Source organism: Sparus aurata, chromosome 7 (assembly GCF_900880675.1).
Source record: "Sparus aurata chromosome 7, fSpaAur1.1, whole genome shotgun sequence".
In the NCBI taxonomy this organism is placed as follows: Eukaryota; Metazoa; Chordata; class Actinopteri; order Spariformes; family Sparidae; genus Sparus; species Sparus aurata.
In genome coordinates, this window is record NC_044193.1 from 679345 (window position 1) to 704344 (window position 25000).

Below are 25000 nucleotides of genomic sequence, written 5' to 3' on the forward strand. Positions count from 1 at the left end.
CATCTCCTGGATCTCAGCAGCTGTCCAGTTGCTCATCTTAATGTCCGCGGATGAAGTGATGGACTGACTGCTGTGATCAGCTGTTTCCTGGTTTTAAAACTCCCCGGCTGTGGGTCGCACAACAGTGCAGGTCATCCACACCTCCGCCCACCTCACACAGAGGCCGGCACATCGACGCCTCGTTTTTAGATAGCAGGCGAGGTGGAAATAAGTGTTCCCTCCGAGGAGGAAAATCAGTGGACCAGAACAGACCCCCAATTTGCCGGCCTCTGTCTAAAACCGCCAAAAGGACGGGCAGTTTGGCGGCTTGGTGCTCTGTCTAAAAACGGCTTCAGACTCATCAGAAGTCTGAGTTTCTAACTTGTGAAATGAGGCCTTGAATGCATCACACACCTGACCTCTGACCTCTGACCTCTCAGGTGTGGATTGACGCCGGCACACAGATTTTCTTCTCCTACGCCATCGGGCTGGGAGCTCTGACCGCTCTGGGCAGCTACAACCGCTTCAACAACGACTGCTACAAGTACGACACACACACACACACACACACACACACAAACCTTGTGGCCATTTGGGTCAAGAGTTTTGAGTTTCAAGGTGCACCTGAATGCACCATGAGGTGATTTTGTGTGACAGAAGCATTAATCTGTTTGAGCAGATTCCCTCAGCGCACAGTAACTATCCGGACTGATCTGTGATCAGCCGGTCTTCAGCTTGTTGATGAGGTGAAGTCACTCCTGTCTCCGTGTCTCTCTGTCCCACAGAGACGCCTTCATCTTGGCTCTGATCAACAGTGGAACCAGTTTCTTTGCTGGTTTTGTGGTGTTTTCTATTCTGGGCTTCATGGCTGCTGAGCAGGGAGTCGACATCTCACAGGTCGCTGAGTCGGGTAAGAACCATTTACATTCACATTAGCAGACGCTTCTGTCCAGCGACTTATCAAGGAGACCTACAGTACATAAGTGCTGAGAAAAGAACTTACAGGCGCATATAGGATGTTTTCTGTGTGGAGGTGAAGTCAGAGCAAGTGAGTCTGGAGTGTTTTGCTGCAGACAGAGAGTGACTCTGCTGTCCTGACGTTGGTCGGGAGTTTGTTCCTCCACTGAGGCTCCAGAACAGAGAAGAGTCGAGACTCCGCTGAGCAGCTTTGTTTGCTCTCAGTGATGACGGTACCAGCCGTCCTTGAAGGCAGCACCATCGCCTGGAGTCGGATGTGAGCTGCAACAAGAAGCCAGTGGAGGTCACGGAGGAGGCGGGTCACATGGGGAGGAGAACCAAACACACACCAGCTCAAACTGAGACGATCGGTGACCGGAGGCGTCGAGTTTTCAGGTCGTCCGAATTTCTTCTAGTTAATCAAAACGTCCACGATGACTCTAGAATGAGATGATTAAAGGTCAGAGGTCAAAGTCGCTGTGACCTCACCAAACACAACTTTAGTAACTCAAGAAGTCCAACGACAGAAACGTCTGACGGGATAAAATCATGAAGCTGTGATACTTCCAGACCTGCAAACATGGAACATTACAGGTGATGTTGTGTTTGGAGGAGCAGCAGGACAACGTGTCGGCTTCAGGTGCTGTCAGTTAGCGAGGCTTCAGCATCAGCTGTCGTCCTTCTGCTCCACGCTGACCTCTAAATGTGTCCATGTGTGTTTACGGGAACATGGCGTCCACAGAGGCGTCGCTCAGCGGCTGCAGCTGATTGGACAAACGACACACTGACAGAGAAACAAACCGCCAAGCTGCAACTCAACAATGTTTAGTTTTATATATTCCTCGTCAATCATCCTGCTTGTTAGTTGTCCTGTAGGCAGGTGATGCAGGTGATGCATGGGGAAGGACTCCGGCGCTGTGATTGGTCGAATCTTCTTCTTCAGGTTTTCAGCAGATTTCTGCTGCACAGCTGGTCGGACTGACAGATGTTCACAGCTGCTTGTGGACTGTGGTGTTAAAATGCGTGCAGGTCAGAGGTCAGCTTCCCCGTGACATCATGACGCTCTGCACACCTGGCGTGCAGGTGTGTGTGCTCGGTGGTCAGGCAGCTGTGTGTGTCTGATGTCTGAGGCTCATGACGTGACATCACAGTTACACTGAGTGTGTGAGCCGCTCTGACTGTCACTTCATGTTTCTCTCCTTCATTCACAGACGTAACGTTTTTAATATTTCATTGATGGAGATGTTTTACTCTGCAGGGATCCTCTGCTGAAGTGCTCGGCTCGTTAGCTCGGCGTCTTTTAATAAAACAGCCTTCTCGCTGCGGCGCCTGGTGGCAGACGGGACGGCGGGTAAATGTGCAGCAGCTTCAGAGTGACGATGCAAATCTTTTTATTTTAATCTCTCTGCAAAAAGAACAAAAGCAAATCCACTTTACCCTGAATCCTGTCGACACGTCTGAGTGTCAGCATCGGTGTGTGTGTGTGTGCATGTGTGTGTGTGTGTGTGCGTGTGTGTGTGTGTGTGTGTGCAGTATTAACTGAGGGATTATTTAAGTCGGCTCTTCCACCTCATGACATGTGACTCATCTTTGTTTCACGAGGCTCTGACACACAGTGAACTGAGTCCTGCTGTAGATGTGTGTAATGCACCTTTAACTGTTGACAGTAAACATGTCGGATTCATTGATTTGATGCTCATTGGATGAAACACCTGTCAATCAAAACAAACCTGTCTCCACCATCGCTCTCCTTAAAGGTGTGAAGTCCCACTCTGTTCATTATTAACCAGCTGAACCAGGAGAGGAAGTACGTCGCGTCACGTATGATGTGTGACTGAAACATGACCTGTGTGTGTGTGTGTGTGTGTGTGTGTGTGTGTGTTTCAGGTCCAGGTCTGGCCTTCATTGCGTATCCGAAGGCGGTGAGTCTGATGCCGGTGGCTCCTCTGTGGGCGGCGCTCTTCTTCTTCATGCTGCTGCTGCTCGGCCTGGACAGTCAGGTGAGCCACAGATATACCTGTTCACCTTCATTTCCTTCATCTATTTCATCTCCTTCATCACCTTCATCTCCTTCATCTATTTCATCTCCTTCATCTATTTCATCTCCTTCATCTCCTTCATCACCTTCATCTCCTTCATCACCTTCATCTATTTCATCTCCTTCATCTCCTTCATTACCTTCATCTCCTTCATCTCCATCTATTTCATCTCCTTCATCTCCTTCATCTCCTTCATCACCTTCATCTATTTCATCTCCTTCATCTCCTTCGTCACCTTCATCACCTTCATCAACTTCATCTCCTTCATCTCCTTCATCACCTTTATCTCCTTCATCTATTTCATCTCCTTCATCTATTTCATCTCCTTCATCTCCTTCATCACCTTCATCTCCTTCATCACCTTCATCTCCTTCATCTATTTCATCTATTTCATCTCCTTCATCTCCTTCATCACCTTCATCTCCTTCATCACCTTCATCTCCTTCATCACCTTTATCTCCTTCATCTATTTCATCTCCTTCATCAGCTTTATCTCCTTCATCTCTTTCATCACCTTCATCTCCTTCATCTATTTCATCTCCTTCATCTCCTTCATCTATTTCATCTCCTTCATCACCTTCATCTCCTTCATCTATTTCATCTCCTTCATCACCTTCATCTCCTTCATCTATTTCATCTCCTTCATCTCCTTCATCACCTTCATCACCTTCATCTCCTTCATCTATTTCATCTATTTCATCTCCTTCATCACCTTCATCTCCTTCATCTATTTCATCTCCTTCATCTCCTTCATCACCTACATCTCCTTCATCTTCTTCATCTCCATCTATTTCATCTTCTTCATCTCCATCTATTTCATCTCTTTCATCTACTTCATCTCCTACATCACCTTCATCTCCTTCATCTCCTTCATCAATTTCATCTCCTTCATCACCTTCATCTCCTTCATCTCCTTCATCTTCTTCATCTCCATCTATTTCATCTCCTTCATCACCTTCATCTATTTCATCTCTTTCATCTCCTTCATCTCCTACATCACCTTCATCTCCTTCATCAATTTCATCTCCTTCATCACCTTAATCTCCTTCATCTATTTCATCTCCTTCATCACCTTCATCTCCTTCATCACTTTCATCTCCTTCATCTATTTCATCTCCTTCATCACCTTCATCATCTTCATCCCCTTCATCTATTTCATCTCCTTCATCACCTTCATCTCCTTCATCTATTTCATCACCTTCATCTCCTTCATCTCCTTCATCACCTTCATCACTTTCATCTCCTTCATCACCTTTCATCTCCTTCATCTCCTTCATCTATTTCATCTCCTTCATCACCTTCATCTCCTTCATCTCCTTCATCTCCATCTATTTCATCTCCTTCATCACCTTCATCTATTTAATCTCTTTCATCTCCTTCATCAATTTCATCTCCTTCATCACCTTCATCTCCTTTATCTCCTTTATCTCCTTTATCTCCTTCATCACCTTCATCTCCTTCATCTATTTCATCTCCTTCATCTCCTTCATCTCCTTCATCTATTTCATCTCCTTCATCTCCTTCATCACCTTTATCTCTTTCATCTCCTTCATCACCTTCATCACTTTCATCTCCTTCATCACCTTCATCTCCTTCATCTCCTTCATCTATTTCATCTCCTTCATCACCTTCATCTCCTTCATCTCCTTCATCTCCATCTATTTCATCTCCTTCATCACCTTCATCTATTTAATCTCCTTCATCTCCTTCATCACCTTCATCACCTTCATCTCCTTTATCACCTTCATCTCCGTCATCTCCTTCAACACATCACGGCCTGTCTTTACTTAACTTTATTATTCTGATGAGTGACAGTCTGTCTCTAATGAAGCATGTAATCTCTAAAGTAACGAGTAACTTGATGATCAAACAAACAAGACAAACACGTCAGTGATGTCACCGCTGGACTCTGTATGAAATGTTGCAGCACTTTTATATTTTATAATAAGTGTATTAATATATAAACTCTTTGAAATGTCATCTCCACAAAATGTACTTATTTTATATTTTCACCTCATTATAATTGTTTTTCTTTCTTATGTATCTCCTGACGATCAATAACACGTTTTAAATTGTGCAGATTGTCTTATTGGGTGTGTGTGTGTGTGTGTGTGTGTGTGTCAGTTTGTCGGGGTCGAGGGTTTCGTAACTGGAATCCTGGATCTGTTTCCTGGGAAGCAGTACCATCGCTACAAGAGGGAGATCTCTGTGCTGATCTGCTGTCTGTTGTGCTTCATCATCGACCTCTCCATGGTGACACAGGTGAGCCACGAGTGTGTGACGAGTGTGTGACGAGTGTGTGTGTGTGACGAGTGTGTGTGTGTGACGAGTGTGTGTGTGACGAGTGTGCTGCGTGTGTGCTGTGTGTGTGCTGTGTGTGTGTGCTGTGTGTGTGCTGTGTGTGTGCTGTGTGTGTGCTGCGTGTGTGTGCTGCGTGTGTGCTGTGTGTGTGCTGCGTGTGTGCTGAGTGTCTGTGTGTGTGACGAGTGTGTGTGCTGAGTGTGTGTGCTGAGTGTGTGACGAGTGTGTGTGTGTGTGTGCTGTGTGTGTGACGAGTGTGTGTGCTGAGTGTGTGCTGTGTGTGTGTGCTGAGTGTGTGTGCTGAGTGTGTGTGTGCTGAGTGTGTGTGCTGTGTGTGTGCTGTGTGTGTGTGCTGAGTGTCTGTGTGTGTGACGAGTGTGTGTGTGTGTGTGTGCTGAGTGTGTGTGCTGTGTGTGTGTGCTGTGTGTGAGCTGTGTGTGTGTGCTGTGTGTGAGCTGTGTGTGTGTTGACGTGACGCTGCTCTCACACTGAGCTCTCTCTGCAGGGAGGGATGTACGTCTTCCAGTTGTTTGACTATTACTCGGCCAGTGGAATGACTCTGTTGTGGCAAGCATTCTGGGAATGCATAGTAGTTGCCTGGGTCTATGGTAGGACACACACACACACACACACACACACACACACACACACACACACAGTGTAGTGTTTCATGGCAGAGTGTGTGTGTGCGGTGCCACAGTGAAGTATGTGAGTGTGTGATCTTTAAATAAGTGTGTGAATGGTTGAGTTACATGATGTTACAGTAAAGAAGGACAAAGTTCAGACGGATGAACTTCAGTTTGTCACAGCGGAGACGAGTCTCAGTGTTTTATTGACGTATTATTTATAATTTGCAGGTGCTGACCGCTTCATGGATGATGTGGCTCGTATGATTGGCTACCGGCCTTTCCCCTGGATGAAGTGGTGCTGGTCCTTTATAACGCCATGTGTCTGCATAGTAAGACCGACAACACACACACACACACACACACACACACACACACACCTCCAAGACATCGGTCAGATCAATAACAGACAAAAATTAGATTTTAATAATTACAGGAACAAAGGAGATAAAACACGATTTTCAGACGTTTGACACGAACAAAACAATGTTTTCTTGGGCTCATCATTGTCTGAGTGTTCACACTCCTGATGACGCCCAGAACCAACAAAGACAACATGACTGATGATGATGAGGTTCGGTTCTGACTCCTCCTCCTCCTCCTCCTCCTCTCTGCAGGCCATCTTCCTGTTCCACCTGGTGAACTACAAGCCGCTGACCTACAACAACGTGTACGTGTACCCGTGGTGGGGCGAGGTGATTGGCTGGTGTCTGGCTCTGTCCTCCATGCTCTGCATCCCCGTCAGCGTCCTCTACAAACTCTTCAGAGCCAAGGGGACGTTCAAAGAGGTGAGTACTCACCGACCAGCCATCACAGAGTCTTTAGATTACAGTGGATCACTGATCTGTTCCCCGTCAAGATCTTAGTTCAATGAAGTCGAAGTAACATGTTCTGGATCTCTGGACGTTTTGTGAAGTCGGTCAGATGTTTACAGAAAGTGAGGACATTTTTCTGAGTCGAAAAACAAATTTGCCAGGAAATGTTTTCGTTTTTTATGTGAAAAACTGAGCGAGGCAAATTTTTTCTGTGAAACCAAACAAGCTCCTTTTTTTCTCCGGGGAGCAAAATAAATAAATAATTTTTCAAGAGATGTTTTATCATCTGCTGAGGAAAAAGATCACTTGATTTTATTATGAAATTACATCATGACATTTTATTCAATACCCCAAAGGAAAAGAAATACTGGAAAAATGTTTTCACCTGAAATTCACTCGTGGAAGAAAATTTCAGTTTCTCCAGTTGTGACGTCAGAGAAATAAAGCGTGCAATAAAAGAGCTTCAGCCTGTCAAAATGAGTGTGACCAAAAGAAATGTCCAGACAAAACTTTATTCAACCGTTTCACGAAAAAACTAAAAGATCCTGAAAAAAGGAGAAAAAAGATTTAATGTTATAAAACATTTATTGGGAGATTTTAGATTTTTTATGTGAAAGAAATGAGAGAAAAACTGTCTGAGGAAACAAAGCAAATGTTTTCCTCACCTAGAGGAAAAAAAAATTTGAAGAGAATTTTTTTTCTCTCCGGGGAAAGTTTCTCAGATTTCTCTGGAAAGAAACCTTTTTTCTCACTTTGTTTTTTACACAAAAACACTTGGCCTCGAACATGTCATTATTTGTTCTCTCCAGAGAACTTTTCTAAAGGAGAATTGTTGGAATTTTTTTCATGTGTGGAACCAAGTTAATTTTATTTAAAAGTAGGTGGAAATATTTTGTTCCAGAAGATTTTTTGTGAGTAAAGCTTTGTTAATGAAACCAAACTAAAACTTTGTGTGAAACAGCAAGAAACAAAAAAATCCATAGAATTTTTTTTCTTTGAGAGAAATATTTTTTTCACAGTTTTTTCAAAGAAAAATTGAGAAAGTGAGAATAAAGTTTTGGCTGCAGGAAACATTTATTTGTGTAAAACTAATTTCATGTAAAAGACTGTCTTATGAGAAAAAAATAAATAAATTCCAGAGAATGTTTTTATGTGGAAACTGAGTTAGAAAAGTTGGCCAAAAAACAGCAATTTATTTCTTTTCCTGGAGAAAAACATTTATTATCTTTTTTTGTTTTTCAGTAGAATTATTTTATTTCAAATTTCTCAACTTTTTTTTCACACATAAAAAAAACCCAACAACAATTATTTGAAAATACCATAAAAAAAAGCTTTTTACCTGTAAGCAAAAGGGAAGAGAAAACATTGTTTTGCAAGGGAAAAAAATTCGAAAAAAAGTCTCCTGAGAATTTTTTTTTTTAATGTGGATAGTCGATTTGGAAAAACTGTCAGAGAAACAAAGCTAATGTTTCCTTTTATTGGAGAAATGAATGATTTAATTTTTTGTTTTCAGGGGGAAAAAAAATCTGTACGGTCCAAACTGTTTTTTCACCGTTTCATACAAGAAAAAATAAGAGTTACATTTTTTCTACAGGGAAAGAAAATATTAATTTGTTTCTCAGACAAAGTTTTTCTCACTTCCACATAAATAAAAAAATCTTAGGAGATTTTTTTTCTTTTGTGAAACCAGGTGAAAAAGGAGTTTTTAGTTGGAGAAATCTTTCTGTGTCACTTCATAAGAGGCTGAAGTGAATTTTATTGCAAGATTGATTTCTCTTCTGTGTTCATGATCTGGTCAAATAAAAAAAGCGAAAACAAGTGAAACTTTTTTCCCAGGAAACTTTTTAACTTAATGTGTGAAATTGAACAATGAAACAAATTTCACTGTGAAACCAGGTAGTTTCCTCCAAGGAAAGAAAAAAACAACATTTGTGACACAGAATAGAAATATTTTATTTTAGAGAGAGTCAGAGATTTAAAGTTTTTTTTGCAGGAGGAAAAAAAACATTTTTGTTTTTTCCTCATGGACAACATTTTTTGTCTTTTTCATGTTTGATGTGGTGAGAAAGCATTTTCAGGGGGATTTCTTTGAGTTTAAGGAAACAGTGAAAATCTTTTTCCACTGTGTGAAACACACAAGGAGCACTTCTTTCTCCGTAATAGAAAAACATTTAATTTTTCTTGCCTGTGGAAAATTAAATTAACATGGTTCTATACAAAAAGTACCCTTTTCTCATGAAAATAGAAAAAAAGTAATTTTTTCTCTACAAAAATGAAAAAAACATACAAAACATTTTTTTTCTCCAGAATAGAAAATTTGGTTTTCCTCAGGAAAATTGTCATTATTTCCCCTGAAACAAATTACTTTGTTTTCTAGATGATTTTTTTTTTCTTGAGGAAAAAATGACATTTTCATCCCTAGCCTGGGAAAAAATTAACTTTATTCTAAACAAAAAAATTATTTTTCTTTTCTAGAGGGAAAAAAAACAATTTTTTTCTTTTTTAGAGGAACGAAAACAACTTTTTTGTCATACTTAGAAAAGAAAAAAGATCCTTTTTTCTTTACAAAAATAATTTTAAAATTAATGCCACTTTTTTCAATTTGCAGGAAATTTCTTTCTTTGTCCACATTTTATTTTCGCTAGGCACGAAAAAAATCCTCCTGGATAAAAAATTCCTTTTGCTTGTGCTTGTTATTTCTGACCGAGTTTTCTCCATCTAAAAATTATATATATTTTTTTCACTCTGTTACACAGATGAAAAAAACATGACTTTTCATTCTTGAGAAAAAAAGGTGAAAGGCTTTTCCAGGAATTATTTTTTTCATGTGTGAAATGGAGGAAAAACAAATCGGATGGCTTTTGAACCTCGTCAGAGACAACAAGCATGTATTTGCCCAGAGAAGAAAAAAAAAATTCTTTCAGGATAAATTTTTTTCTCTGATGTGAAAAAAAAATCCACTTTGTTCAAAATTGTTCTTTGTCACTTGTTTTCTCACATATAAAATAGCATTTTACTTTAAAAATATGATTATATTTTCCCTCAGGAAAAAAAATACCAACTTTTTTCCAGGATTTTTCTTTTCAAGCAGGAAAAAGTGGAAAATGTGTTGTAATGCTCATTTTGACCACAGGAGGCTGTGAACCACTACACAGATATTAAAAAATATTATCTGTTATCTAGGAAATATAATAAAGCAAACAGGAAACATTGAGTTAAATTTCTCCACAAAAAAAAAAACAAAAAAAGTTTCCCAGATTTTTTTTTTCATGTCCGAAAGTAAGTGAAAAAAAAGTTTAGCCGTAGAATTTTATTTTGTAATACTCAGATTGACCACGAGAGGCTGCTGTGAACCACTGCACAGACGCAGGCTAAAATATATACAAATATTTAATATTTTCCATTTTCTAGGGATTTTTTGTGAAACCAAGTTAATTTCATTTTCTCTCCTGGGACAAAAAATTGTCAAAACATTTTTTTTCTTTCCTGGGAAAAACATAATTTGCTTTTGCACAGAAAGAAAAAATAATCCTGAGGCTGTCGCAGCTTTTTGTTCTACAGTTGTGAACACAGCAGAGAACCTGAGCTGGAGCTCTGCTGCCTCTGGTGGTCAAAATTAGTTTTACATTCTTCTCGCTCAGTTTCACACATGAATACAAATCTGTTTTTCTTGGTTTGAAGACATTTGACTCTCAGGGCTTCCGTAGAGGTTTCTAGTAACCAAAGTCCTTCCTGTCGCAGAGAAACCTGATGGAGTGAAACATTACAGAGAACAAACAGTCTGAACGGCTGTGAGGTTTAGTTACTCATCAACCAATCAGAGCCGTCAGACAGGCAGTCAGTCAGGCAGGCAGTCAGACAGTCAGACAGACAGACAGGCAGACAGGCAGACAGACAGTGAGACAGACAGGCTGATGATTATTTTAACATCAGCTTCGTTAACAACATAAAGGTGTGTAAAACGTGAACAGAATGATTTTGTTGATTTTCACAGTGTGACATTTTATTTTTGACCTCATGAGACAGAAACAGAGAAGCGTTTTGTTTCTGACGGACACGTTATTGACGGCGCTGTTCTGTTCCCTGTTGTGTTGCAGCGCTGGGCCCACCTGACCACTCCGGTGTGGGGGGTCCACCACCTGGAGTACATGGCCCCCGACATCAAGTCCCTGACCTCTCTGTCGCCCGGCACCGACGACAACAAGGTCATCATCTTTGAGAGCGTCATGTAGGCCGGGCTCCACCAATCACAGCACTCCATCTCCATCCATCCCCCGACGACACGATGGCCGACAGCTCAAACCACGCCCGCCCTTCAGATTTACCTCCGGACCTCAGAGCGGACTCTCCTCCTCGTCTCCTCGTCTCCACCAAAGCTCCTGAGATCCTTCACGCCTGCAGAGGGAGAAGACAGCAGCTCCTCCGGGACTCTTTTTATAATCACAGCTTCCTTTTTTCCAGCCAATCCACAAAATTTGTGATTCAAACGAGCAAATCGCCGAGTTCTTTGACTGTAATGGCCTTCGACTCCTCTGGCTCTTGTCAAAAAAATTTAAATATCGTCTCCGTGACTTTTTAAAAGAACAGAAAGCAGAACGTCACCTCGGAGGAGCTGAAGACGTCTCACTGTGTCCAACCAAACCAGACGCCGCTGAACGACTCCGTCCAGCGTCCTCCATCTTGGATGAAGGGTATCAATGCAATCTCGTCTTGGGGTGGGCGGGTTAAGCACACACACACACACACACACACACACACACACACACACACACACAGATACACACACGTGCATGTGTGTGTGTGTGTGTGTGTGTCGGCTGTTCCTGCAGACAGAGTTGCACACACACTGCCCCCCTCAGACATTCACCAGAGGTCGTTTGCATCGTAACTGAACTTCAGATCAGTCGAGGACGTTTTCTCTTCAGTCGTGTGGTCGAGACGTCACGTCAGCGATCGTAGCTGCAGTTCTGTCACAACACGACGAAGAGTTAACGTGTGAATGAAGGAAAGTTCCTGTTACTTAGCAACCAACGGCCCTTGAACTCACCACGCTGCCAGGAAGCTAAACTGTTCAGACCCGACACAGAAGTTCATGTAGAACATTTGCTGAATGAACAAGAAGGTCCAAATAATGCAGAATGAGTCAGAGACAGAGTTTCACAGAGTTTATAAAGTGTCTCCAACTCAACAACTCACTAAACTGACACATTTGTTAAGGGAGTCTGGTGCTGGTGGATCTGTTCCCACCTGAGAGCTGTCAGCTTGTGACGATCATACCGGGTCAGAACAGGTCTGATGTCTATTGATCCAAACTATTGATAAAACCTGATCAGGACTGAAGTCAGCGCAGCTCTCAAACTAAATCCTGTGACTCGCCCGCTCCGACCACTGATCCCAGAACAGTCCTGAGCAGCATGTGGTGGTTCTGTGAACAAAGACAGAAATTAAATGAAAAGCTGAAGATCTCTCAGCGGGGATCGGACCGTTAACCCCTTCATGTTCTGTACTGGTCGGGCTTCGTTCTGCGTCCCCGGGTCGACTGAAGTGCCAAACCGACTGATCCCAGACCAGGGCTCGGAACTGCCAATCTCAACCCGCTCACTCTTCTTCTCTGCCTCGTCTCATCGGTCTCATCAACGCTGAGCTCCTCCCACCAAACATCACGCTCTCCTGCGAGCAGCTGAAGGTCGTCGGCGCCGATCGCTTCAAACGTCTAAATGTTTGGTTCCTCGTCAGAGACGGAACCGCAGCGGCTCTTCAGAATCAGATCTGGTCTTTAACGACTGGTTCTGTTCAGCTGTGAATGTTTTGGACTTCTGTGCGAGCGAGAGGACAAATAAAACGTCCTGTGGTGAAGAACACGTCGTTAAAAAGTTAATTTTGTCATTAAATGCAACAAAAACGTTGTAATTAAATTTCAGTTGATTGATTGTAAACGTCGTCGCTCTCTTCACTGAGCCTCGAGCCGACGCCCACCTGTCTGCAGCCACGCAGACGACTTTAATTAGGTCGGTAGAAGAAGAACAAGGTGACGACATCAGCTGGTGGAGAGATGAGAGCCGGGTGACTCAGCTCGATGCGAGCGTCGCCTTACGTCGTTGTCTTAACGTTAGAGCCGTACGGTTGCCTAGCCAATCACAGAGCCCGACAGGACGTCCTGCGTACGGCGCCGGTTCATATCCCACCAATCAGCAGTCTGCGGGGGCGTGTCTGCAACTCTGTCTCATAGCAACCTGTCGTGGGGAAACATCACGATTAGAATGTAAAATAAACTAAATCTACACACATTTGCACATTGTTGGACAATAATGTCGCTGGCACTTTTAAAGAAACGTGTTAGAAATCGTGTTTTGTTTTACATATTGTAAAATGAATCAGAGATTTATTTTGTGGAGGCTTTTATTTTGCTGATACATACAGTATGACAGATATATATATATTGAATATGTGTGTTATCTATATTTGATGCAGTATGTAATTATGATGATGATTTCTGGCTGATTGTTCACGTGGAGTCGGCGAACACGAGCAACAGGCGGCGACCGCCTCGAGCTTCAGGCTACCTCACTTCCCATTCAAACTTTCAAAATAAACTGCTTTTATTTTATGCAATCGTCCCGTCAGCGGCATCAGCTGCCAGCAGGAGAGGATCATGGGAAGTGTTTCTGGAAATGTTTCCCTCCTCAGCCTGTTTCATGTTGCAGCTTTAAAGGTCCTCCAGCACCGATGAGAATATAATAAACTGAAGATCCGACAGAAAAAAACCCAAACTGTCTCCTGACGACAGGAACTAGTAAACAGTAAAGAGTTCTGAGCTCTGACGACGTTTAACGAGCCCAGCTTTGTGGCTCCACATTGATGACTCATTGATCAGGTTCATCCTGACGAGCGTCGGTGCTCGAGGCCTTGAGGTGTGTCTGACCGGCTCATGTGAACAAGCAGCGGGGCGGGGCTTTTATTTTGGCGGGTTTGCTGCGATGCAGTGATGTCATGCTTCGTGTGGCTCTGAACACACTACGAAAGGGAATCTTTGTTTCTTTACCTTTTTTCTGATTTATAATTTCAAAGTGCTTGAAACTGAAGACTTGTAGAAGATTTAGATTTATTTTCTGTGTTTTTATGAATATCAGTGTCCCCCCCCCCCCCCCCCCCCCCGGCTCAGATCCACAGTCATATTTCAGTCTGATCTGATGTTAAAAAAAACATACATATTTTTTCAATGAAAACATTTGAATTCCTGCCGACTGAAACAAGAAAAGGCTCATCTGAACAGCAGAACAGCTACCTCACACACTACGACTACATATCCCAGCAGCCAGCGGGAGATTCCAGACACCCATACGTGGAGCAGCCAATCAGCTCTTTCTGATGTTGATTTTAAAAGTGACTAAATAAAAACTGAATTTGATTTAATCCAAAAACTGTGACAAAGAGAACGAGTTGTTTTCCGGCCAATCAGAGGCCTCGAGCGCCCAAAATATTAAGTATTAACATTATTATGTTAAATATTGAACTCCAGCAGCTGATATTGATCGTACGGAGGGTTCACTCTGGACGGTAAATGACAGTTTGTCTGGAGAACCATCGACCTGTTGATCTCTGCTGATCCAGACGTGAGTCGACCGGTATCAGAACCGTCTGTTCTGATACTGAAAGTTGAACTCCAGAATGAATCTAAGTGAATGAGACTCGTGACAGCTCGACCCGGCAGTGATGCTTCAGGTCGTATCACAGTTGATACCAACTTCTGACCTGTAGACTTCTTAAAAATGTTGAAAAAACATGGACGCCAAAGTGTTTTGGTGAAGGAGTGAAAGTTAAACTCAAGACCAGAAATCAGACTGATCAATGAGTAAGTTGCTGATTGGTTGCACCTCTACAGTGGAGCTGAAGCTGATTGGCTCCTGTGGAGGCTCAGTAGATTAATCAGACGGATTATAACGACAGTTCTGTTTATTCAAACTCGTGATGACTTGTTTCACTAATCAAACTAACCCGAGGCAGATTTTTATAGAAGCTCTGATCAAAACTGACGTCTGACACGTAGAATCTTTGACTTTTAATCATTACTGTTTTTTAAATGTGCGGTGTGGACGGGAGCCTGGGAGGGTCAGAGGGCGAGAAAAAGTGCAAATCTGCTGCCGACTGAGGCCAAAAGAAAAATGAACTTGTAAAAAATCGGATGTAGTTTCATGTCATTTTGTCTTTGTGCTCTTCAGCCAAAAATCACCTTGTTGTGACAGAATCAGGAAAATCACGTCTAAAGAAAAAAGTGCAGCCGCTGGAAATCGTGACAAACTGCTGTGAAATGTTCTGCGATCGTCTGCTGCAGGTTCTGATCGTCGGTTCTGTCCAACAAATCCACCGTCAGCTGGTTTCCTGCAGCAGAGCGCCGCTTCCACAAAACACACCTGAAGTCTGTTTCCCTCAAACCTGCGGCTGTTTAAAGTTTTCTTTTATTTTAATGATTTTTTAGATATTTTTTTTAAATTCTGTCAATGATTTTATAGCCAAAAGCATTGCCAACGTTGTTTTTGACCTCCAAAAGGAAACAACTGGAATTTTAAAGGGAAAGTGGAAAAAGACGATTCTTGTTTGTTTCTTACGATCACGAGAATTATTCTTTTCTTGACTGGTCCGGTTCCATCGACACGTCACTGGTGCTCCTAAAACAGTCTTCCATCATCATATTCAAAAACTTCCTTACCTTCAAGTTTTATGGGAAGCTGACCTGAGGTCAGATGTTGTAGCAGTGGAGCCGACAGGGGGCGCTCTCCTCCGGTGGGAAACCTCATTATTCGGGCTGGAAGCAGACGGGAGCTGCACGATGAGACGAGGCATTCAGTGACGGTTCATTTAATCAGAAACATCTCAGAGATCTCAGATCTCAGATCACAGATCTCAGATCACAGATCTCAGATCTCAGATCAGAGATCTCAGATCACAGATCTCAGATCAGAGATCTCAGATCACAGATCAGTCCCTGGAGCTTCAGTCTCGTCTGCTTCCAGCCCAAACAGAACCACCTGGTGACCTCACTCATCCCGGCGTCTTGTCCGTGTCTCTGTGACTTCCTGTGAACCGGTCTTCCATCCATAACTGTAGTCTAGACAATCGAGTAGGTGATTTGTAGTTTAATGACTAGCTGTGTTAACGATAGTAAAGACACTCGGGGCTCTGCGTTGACGAGTCACCAGCCAAACATTCACCCAGTCGACCATGAAAGCGTCACTGCGAGCCCCGATGATGTCATCTGTGTTTCATTGACCTTTGACCCCTGTGAGGGTCTCATGCTGTAAGCCACTGTGATCACTGTGCTCATTCACCACCAACGTAACCAACGGCAATAAAACTAACGTCATGACAAACAGCTGATGGTCTCCGTGGTTACTGCCTCGTTTTCTTCTGTTCCATGTTAAATCAGTGACATCAGACTGTTTGCTTTATAGTTAAGATCAAGTTAAGAGTTGTTTGTGTCTTCACTAAACATTGAGTTCAACACTTTCTGGTGCAGAGGAGGTTGTTGTGTGTCTGCAGTCTGTACCGAGCCTGAGAGGCAGAACTGGGTCCAGAACTGACCTCAGTCTGCTCACTGCTGCTGCGGAACACTGAACACAACCGACTCCTGCTGCAGCAGCACGTCCCGGAGGAGACGGCTCAGAGAGGACGAGATGTCTGAGCTGGAAGACATTTACAGTTCTGAGCTAACAGTGTTAGCTCCATCACACGGCGCAGGTGTAAATCTGGTCTGAGATCAGTTAGTGATGTGTTCTCTGCTGCAGACGAGCTGACGGAGACATCCCATGTTTAAATGACTGAACTTGAGTTTTTGGTTGAACAGATTATAACGAGTCTCTCGTGCTGAAAGGTAACTGAGTACATTTACTTTTTACTCCACTGTATTTACTTGATAACTTTAGTTTCTTGGTACTTTAAAACTACTGGACTTTTACTAGAGTATTTCAGAAGCAGGACTCTACTCGTGACAGTATTCTGCTGCTGTGGTTTCAGTATGTTAATGAGTGAAGGATCTGTAGAGGAAGCCGTGTTTGTCACGCTCCTCGTGTTACAACACTCGACCACGTTGAGCTTCCTGCTTCTCGGTGATGAAACCTTCTGTGCAGCCAATCGGTGTGTGAGGACGATAAAGTCAGTGTTTGTGTGCAGGGACGGCAGACAGAAATACTGGAGGCTTAAAAAAAGTTGCAGCTCTGAGATGCTGTCCTGTCAGCGATTTTAGAAACAGGGCGCTCGGCAGTGAAAGCTGATCCAGAGGCTCCGCGGTGCTGCTCAAACCGGTTTCTACTGCCAAACATCCGTTTAGACCAACAGCTGCCTTATTAAGTCTGAGAGGACGAGATGGGACGCTAAGTTTAGACACACAGAGGGACGAGAGCAAAGAGCAGCGTGGAGGAAGTATTCACACCTGAATATACAGTTTTCACTGTACTCAGTGCAGTAATATCTGACAGAACCGCAGTATTCGGACCACTGACAGAACCTCTCGTCGTGCACAGAGCTCAAATGAACAAACTGGAACAAAGTTCAGTTCAGAACTTCAGAAGGTCCATTTAGTTGCAGTTCTGGAGCTTTGGGTCACATCACACAAACACCGAGTCTGAGTCATTAAGTCGACGTAAACACATACGATCATTTTCTCTTCTTTACCACAGAAATGTCTGTTTTCCTGCAGAATCAGAACTCAGGCAGAGTGTGAGAACGAGTGAGTGATACTCTGGAACACGCTGAGAATCAACATTCAACAGAAAACAGAAACCAGAAACCTGTGGACTCAGCAGAGGCTCCTGTGGTGCAGGAGTCCAGATACACTTCACCTCAGATATCCCAAAGAAACAAGTTTAAACCGTGAAATATCTGAATGAGGTTTGGTTTGAATAAAATCAGCCTGCAGCCATGATTTCTGTTCACTTTATTGAGGGTGAAAACTGAAACAGAACATTTTGGCTGTGAGCTAACAAACATGTTCATCATAAAGCTTCACAGGCGTCCTCGTACGTACGTCAGCATAATAACCTGGTTTCTCTCCTCAACACCGGAATGAACCAGAGAAACAATCACATGAGAAAAATCCTAAACACACACATGCAAATTCAAACTATCAAAAAAAAAGAAAAAAAAAAAGATTTGAATGATCTGTGACACTGAGAAGTTGATTAAAGGAACAGTTCATGTACAAAACTTCAGTCATTAAGAAGTTTCTGGAGTGAAGATTTCATCTTAATAAAGGTGTAAATCTGATCTGAGATCAGGAGGAGGACTGAGGTTAAAGTTTGAACTGTTCCTTTAACAACAAACACCATGACCACATGTAGTGAAACATATTCAGACAGCAGACAGAAAAAATGAATCATAAACATAAAATCAGATGTAAACATGAACATAAAGTGAAGACTGAAAATAAACTTGCAGGAATTTCTGGAAACATTTTGTCATAAAGACAAAGTGAAGGTTTGAAATGTGAGCAGTAAACCTGGAAACTGCAGGAGCCGAACACGAGGCCTGGAGGCACTTCTGACCGTTTCAGGGTGATTTAACATTCTCAGTGAAATGAACACACGCAGCAGCGAGGCGCGAGGAGGCCTCGGCCGTCCGCTCGGCTTTTATTTCAAGAGGAAACATGAAAGTCATTTAGAAAAACAAAACCCAGCGGTGACCGTGAAACTGTTTGTTTGACTTTGAGACGATCCGACACGTGACGCGTGAACGATGTTAACTTATCACAAGAACACAAAATTAAGTTCTGCATCATTATTTCATGTTTGCACGGCAGCCTGACCGACACGTCAGCAGCCGCTGGTGTCTCCAGATCGTCCCGCCAAAATATGTGATGGATGATACTGTCGTTGGTTGAACTGCGCGGGCTGATAAACTCTGTGTGGCGTTGCTCTGGTTAGCTAACGTGCTAACAGCAAAGAGCCTGATTCTGCTCACTGTTTTCTGCCACAGTGGCGAGCGGATGTTTGAGACCAAGTCCTCCATGTTTGTGTGTTCGAGCTTCGTGCATGCTGACATCAGATCAGTTAATCTGAAGTAATGTAAGTAATATTGACGTGTGTTGTCTACATGACAATTCTGCATGCGCTTTTTTCTTTTCAAAATAAAAGCCAGAAGATTTACAAGCTGATCTATATTGAAAAGATGTAATATCAGCATGTGCAGCGTCTGACGTGCACCGATATTAAAACTAGTTTCAGAGATTATAACGCAGAAACAGACGGCAGGTTGACTAATGATTACTGAAGTCAGAAGAAAAAGTCTTTAAAGTGTGAAACGTCACATTTCTTTGTTACACGTGTTCAAACCACATCTGAAGAATCACTGTGGAAAATGTTTGATTATGTGTGTTGATGTATTTCTAGCTGATCAGCAGATGTATTGATATCTGCAGCAGACAAACTTCAGACTGAACACAGCTCCTCAGATTCATCCTCATCTGCCGACACATGAAAGTGTCCAGAAACAAAACAAACAGATGAAATCTGGTTAACACGACATGTTTAATGAACCACAGCTGCAGCAGGTTCACAGACTCCAGATGTTCACTGAGATATTTAGACTCCAGAAAACAACAGACGACGTCCTCATCCAGCAAAACATCCCAAACAACTCAGGAGGATGTTTGGGATGGTTGGAAGCGGACGAGAGCGTGTCGTCGTTCTTCAGAGAGAGAGAATGTCAAAGCCACAAAAACAAAAAGAGCCGAACCTTTTAAAGAAAAGATGAACTGAGGAACCGAAGCAGAAATCATCCTCAGGACTGAAGACTTCACACCAATGTCGACGCGCTGCTGGTCGAATCAACCGTGTTTATTTAATAACGACAGAATACAAGCAGAACAAACAGCTGATGATCATATTTCTGTGTTTGGGAGAATATTTATCTGATGGTCATGAACACTTGCAAACCGTTAAGTGATCGAAGCAAAGAAAACAGCGACAGGAGAATCTGAGCTGTAGCGTAGACTCACACAGACAGAAACATCGGCCTGATTAAACAACACAGTCGTTTGGATAAATTAACAAGCTGATCTCTGAAAAAGGCTGTTTGGGGACGTTTTAACCGGATTTCAATCCACAATGTGCAATATTCTAATTTGCGTCGTCACTACAGGACGGCGAAGGTCTCTGACTTGGAATGAAAGTGGTCTGCTGCTGCAGAGATCGGTCGGACGCTCGGGTTGTTTTGCTCTCCAGCAGCAGGAAGCAGGAATGATCAGATCAGAACAGGAAACAAGACAAAGTAAACCTCTTCAGCCAGAGAGGAACGTTCACACACAGCTCACAGTCAGCTTCTGTTCTCCGGATGAAGCTCCAACATTTATAAATCACATGATATAAACCACCACAGCCTGCTGACGTCAGCTAGCAGAAGACAGGAAGTGACGTCATGCGGCTGAGCAGGAGCTGCAGACAGTTTGTTGAGGACAGGAAAGATGAAGATGAAGATGAGGAGCTGGAGACCGTCTTCGTCCTTCTCAGTCGGTTTTCTTGTCGCTGCTCGCCTGCGGACAGGAAACACACAGCGTGAGAGGAGCTGAGAACCAAAACTCACCAGCGTTACCTGCAGGTTAACATCAGGCTGACAGATGAACTGAGGACCTGAAGTGTTAGTATCTGATTAAATGGAATCTGGGCAGCGAAAAGAACGACTTCAGTATGTTTTCAGTCAGCGGGAGGAAGTTTGAACCATCCAGCGTTTCATGTCTTCAGGCAGATTTATCTGGCGGTTTGGAGTGTCGTCAGCGGAGCAGCGGTGGGAAATGTTTCTCCTCTGGATGATTTTACCTAAAAGGCAGCATGTGAACTGAACAGGACGGAGATACGAAGTGATCCAGATCCACGCAGCTCTGCGAACAGCAGCTCCGAGTCTGAGCCGGTTCGTTACAATGACTTGCTTTCATTCATTTTAGCAGCAAGCAATACGATGAACAGACAACCTGGATTATTTAATGTTCTACTTCAAGTACAGTTACCATCAGTTACTTAATATTTATATGAGTTTGTTGGATAAAGGATTCTGATCTCATGACGACGTGTGAACAGAAACACAAGCGGTTCTGAACTGTTTCATCTTCCACGACGTTTTGTTGACCAATAGGAGCAAAGACCGTCTTCAGCTGACGAGTCGTCCTTCTGTTTTTAGACTTTAGACCAACATGGCCGTCAGAATCTGTCGCTGTAAATTTTGAAGCGTTAAACCGGATCCAACATGAAACCAGCGAGCTGGTCCTGACCCGGCTGGTCCCGACCCGGCCCGTATCATGTACACAAACGTGAGGACACGTATGTATTTCTAGGTAAGTTATATAATCACCTTCACGTGTGTCGGAGGCAGATTTAAGGTCGACCAGCTGCTGGTACACTGATCTCACACACAGCTAAATATAACAGACACAGAGAGACAGGCTCCTCCCACTCAGGCAGCAGTTATAGATCCACTTCTGATCAGATATAATCAATTTTCATTTGCTATAATATGTTCAGGTTACATCTCTGACAGAATATGCATCTAGTTATCAATAAATCTCCACTAAAGCTGTGGATGATCAGACCGGACAGCAACATTTATGACCAAATACCTGATGTGTGATATTGTATGACTGTTTATTTACGATCAATAACCTTCAGTAATGTGGATATAATGAAGAAGGCTGAGCTGCAGCAACAAGGATCAATTCAATCTAAGATGAGCTCTAATCAGAGTTTAGTAAAACTAGGTAAGAAATTAGTCAATTAGAAATGAATCTCTGCTCAGTAAAGTTTATTGATCGACAAAATGTCCTGTTGGTGAAACAGCTGCATCTGCACTCAGTCCAGCCGGTCCAGAGTTCTGGTACTGGTACTGGTACTGGTATCTGGAACAACGTTCAGCAGAATCATGAAAACATTTGGTCTTATTTTATTCTGCTTACTTGATTATTTAACAGTTAAACCTCCTCCAGTGTGAGATTAAAGTTAATACTGAGTTTAAAGTTCTGATGCAGCAGAATTTAAACCTAAATCAGGATTTAGTCAGTTATTAAAAGGTCCGGTCCAAGTGGGAGAAGAACATCTCACACCGTACATCATGTCTGGGTAATGATATCTCTGAGCATGCACCCAATATAGCTCTCTAAATAATTGCCCAATCACGAGATATTAATTCCTGGAAATCACATCTGAGAAAAGTTTTTATACCCGGAACGTCAGATGTTCCTCTCAGTAACCGCCGGACTGTCGCTGCAGAGTTTCCTTAAAGCAGCTACAGGGAACTTTAGTGTGTATTAGATTCTGGCGCCCCCTGTGGACAAAAGCAGCGCCATCACCTTCACATCACCGGATCACAGAGCAGCTTCTCCAATATCGTTTGGATTTTATGATCTTTTGTTGTTTTATTCCACCAGCGTCTGATGGCTCATCTGTCATGAATTAAATCATGTTCAGGTTCTTCACTTCATCTCGTATTTGGGCCGATACAGAAACTTCTTTTCTCCGTGCGATGACTCAATCTGATGGAGTATTTGTGTCATGACCTCATCGCTGACGCGCAGCTGCACGGAAACAAAACAACCCTGAACAGTGTTGCAGCATAAAATCTGATTTAAACCTTTGAGAAGAGGACGTCTGTGGGTGAGAGCGTCTTCTACGTGCTGCATGTGTTCACAAGAGTTCAGCCTGATGTACAGCTGAACATTTCACAGACACGCGGCTGCTCACCGGTCCAGACATCCAGGCTACACAGTCACCTCACGGACACAAGAACAACTGTGACTGTTAGTCTGAGCCGTTTGTTGAGAGTGACGGCGATGTGAAGCTGAAGGCTGCTGCGATTTACTGACACGTGGTCAGAACAACAGGAAGTCAGGAGAGGAGCTACAACCAGCACACATTTACATGTTGAAGACTTTATTTTTATCATTATTATATATTATTATTGCGTGTGTGTGTTACCAGCAGTTTGCTGTGTTCGTCCAGCAGTCGGTCGTACTCCACCGTCAGATTCTCCGCCTGTTTCTTCATGGCACGAACGTCACTGTCAGACTTCTGCAGCGCTGTAAAACATCAGCCGGACGTTTACTACACAAACACAACTTTACATGATGTTTGCCGCTGAACATAGAAACATAAATATTCCATTTAATTTAGACACTGTTGCCATCATTCTTCTCATTCCTACCTCAGGGATTTTCACCATTTAATCACATTTTAAAAACCAAACAACTCATCGATTGATCAAGAAAATACTCAACAGATCGATTGATAATGAGAAGACCAAAAAACACAAACACAACCCGTCAACACCTCGACTTCAAGATGTTGACTCGGATCGTCTCACTAAACTCTTCATACGTCTTCTGCTGCAGTCACAACACGACAACACATCACTTTAAACACAACACAACATTATAGAAAAATGTTTCAGAGAGAGAAGTTATGAGAAGTGCTTAAAAGATTCAGGTAGTTTGGGGGATGTTAAACCGGGTCAGCAGAGCCCGGCCGAGGCTGTGGCTCATCACACAGAACAGTTTGATGATAACGTTGGAGAAGGATGAAGTCTCGACTGATAACCAGCGAAGACGTCGACTTTGGCTTTAAATCATAAATACTGAGCACAACAAGAATCCAAGAGCACAAATGAGCTTTAAAAGTGATTTTAAAACATGCTCCTCCACCTCCACCTCCTCCTCACCTTTCTTGGTGGTGTCCAGCTCCTCCTTCAGAGTCTTCACCTCCCCTTTCAGGATCTTGTTCTCCTCCTGCGGTCCGGCTCCCTTCTTTCCGGGCTCTGGCACCTCGACACCAGCGTCACGTAGTTTCTATTGAAACGGGGAAAACCAGCCGAAGTGAATCTTTGTCATCAGCAATGTGACAACGTCTCCGTCGGGGTTTGGAGACGATGTGTGTGAAATGAAGCAGAACAGAGGTTGAATATTTCCACCTGATGCAACAGTTCAGTCAGCTCCACCTGTGGGCGTCTCTACAGGTGGAGCAGCTCCGTCTGCACACAGGTGAGGTTCAGTGACCAACTACATGTTGACTAGTTGATCATTAAGTCGATCACATGCTTGCATACGCGTTTCCTCGTACCAGCGGTGCGAGGAACCCTGATGTAATTGTAAAGGTTTTCATTTTTATTTTTCTCCGTCTAAAAGTGGTGCTGCAGGCTAAACCGTGCAAGGGAGGCCGGTGCAATATGGAGGGTTGGTCCAGATTCCTCGAATATCTCAGACACAAAAAACTACATATATCCGCCTGCAGGGGGCGCTATAACCTAGGAAAACACGTTTTTTGTATCCCCAGATTACCTGAATGGAGCTGAATCACTTTGCGATTGGCCACGCCCACTTGCGGTTAGAAAGTTTTTTCGCCAAATCGCAAAAACTGGAAAACCTACTTTTACCAACTCCTCCTTGGGATTTTGTCCGATCTGCGTGAAACTTAGCACGTACACTCTTCAGCTGGACCTGATCTAAAGTTATCAAAAGATTTTTGCTCGGTCAAAAAATTCGCAAATTATTAACGAAAACATTTCTGTAGCTCGCTATAAAAATGGAAAGTGTTTGATATCTCGGTCAAACTAAATGCTATTGACACCACATTTAAGATCCTTGGTAACCATGACACTGGGAAGGGATGAGCTGAATTTGGCGAATTTTGGCCACTAGGTGGTGCTAAAAATATGGGAAGTTCATATCACCTGAATGGCTACACTGATTTTTGGCCCCCGTTCATAACTGCTTGCAGTTCTAGTTTTAGCTGTATTTGACACAACGACCGTCTGAACGACCCTGAATGTGTCCGGTACCGGCTCACAGAGCAGGACTCGTCTTCAGACGTACAAGAAGACGAAGACGAAGAAGACACTAAGATGCTCAGATCACCTGACGAGAACTGGAGGAATTAAATCGTGAGGCTGCTGTTGACATTTGTTTCTGGTTGGGGATCAGTTTGACCCCGCCCACTCAGGGAGCAACAGGTGTTCATACCAAACCCCTTCTAACATCTCAGTCGTGATGTCACAGTGACAGCTGCTCTGTGTGTCAGTATTCATACAGCAGCAACAGAAATCCTGCGTTCTGATTGGCTGATTTTTCATCGTCTGGTCGGTTCAATAAAAGTGAAAGTTCTCAGATCTTTGACACGAAAAGCAAGAAAACATTTTCAGGAAGTAGAGCTGAGATCAGACTGTGTTACTGCACAGTGTGTGTGTGTGTGTGTGTGTGTGTGTGTGTGTGTGTGTGTGTGTGTGTGTGTGTGTAAGAGGAGCGTTGGGTATTTCCAGC

At 43.2% G+C, this 25000-nt stretch overlaps 2 protein-coding genes across 2 annotated transcripts in view; one reads left to right on the top strand and one right to left on the bottom strand.

Annotated features, from left to right (window-relative positions):
- Positions 1-404: 404 nt before the first annotated feature.
- On the top strand, positions 405-16089 carry LOC115585644 (sodium- and chloride-dependent creatine transporter 1-like; the record flags this gene model as incomplete). Its single annotated transcript, XM_030424191.1, has 8 exons — positions 405-523; positions 765-889; positions 2824-2936; positions 5100-5237; positions 5782-5884; positions 6134-6234; positions 6520-6690; positions 10815-16089. Coding segments are annotated over 8 exons (1005 nt in total), but the record flags the coding sequence as incomplete, so codon positions are not given.
- A 1541-nt stretch (positions 16090-17630) lies between these two features.
- The window catches only part of bcap31 (B cell receptor associated protein 31), a 20864-nt gene continuing 13494 nt past the window's right edge, over positions 17631-25000 (bottom strand). Inside the window, exons 6-8 of the mRNA XM_030424239.1 lie at positions 23407-23533; positions 22668-22768; positions 17631-20239 (exon numbers count right to left, since the gene is read on the bottom strand). Of these exons, the coding sequence (XP_030280099.1) occupies positions 20213-20239; positions 22668-22768; positions 23407-23533 (255 nt within the window). The 3' untranslated portion in view covers positions 17631-20212. The remainder of the gene's footprint in view (positions 20240-22667; positions 22769-23406; positions 23534-25000) is intronic.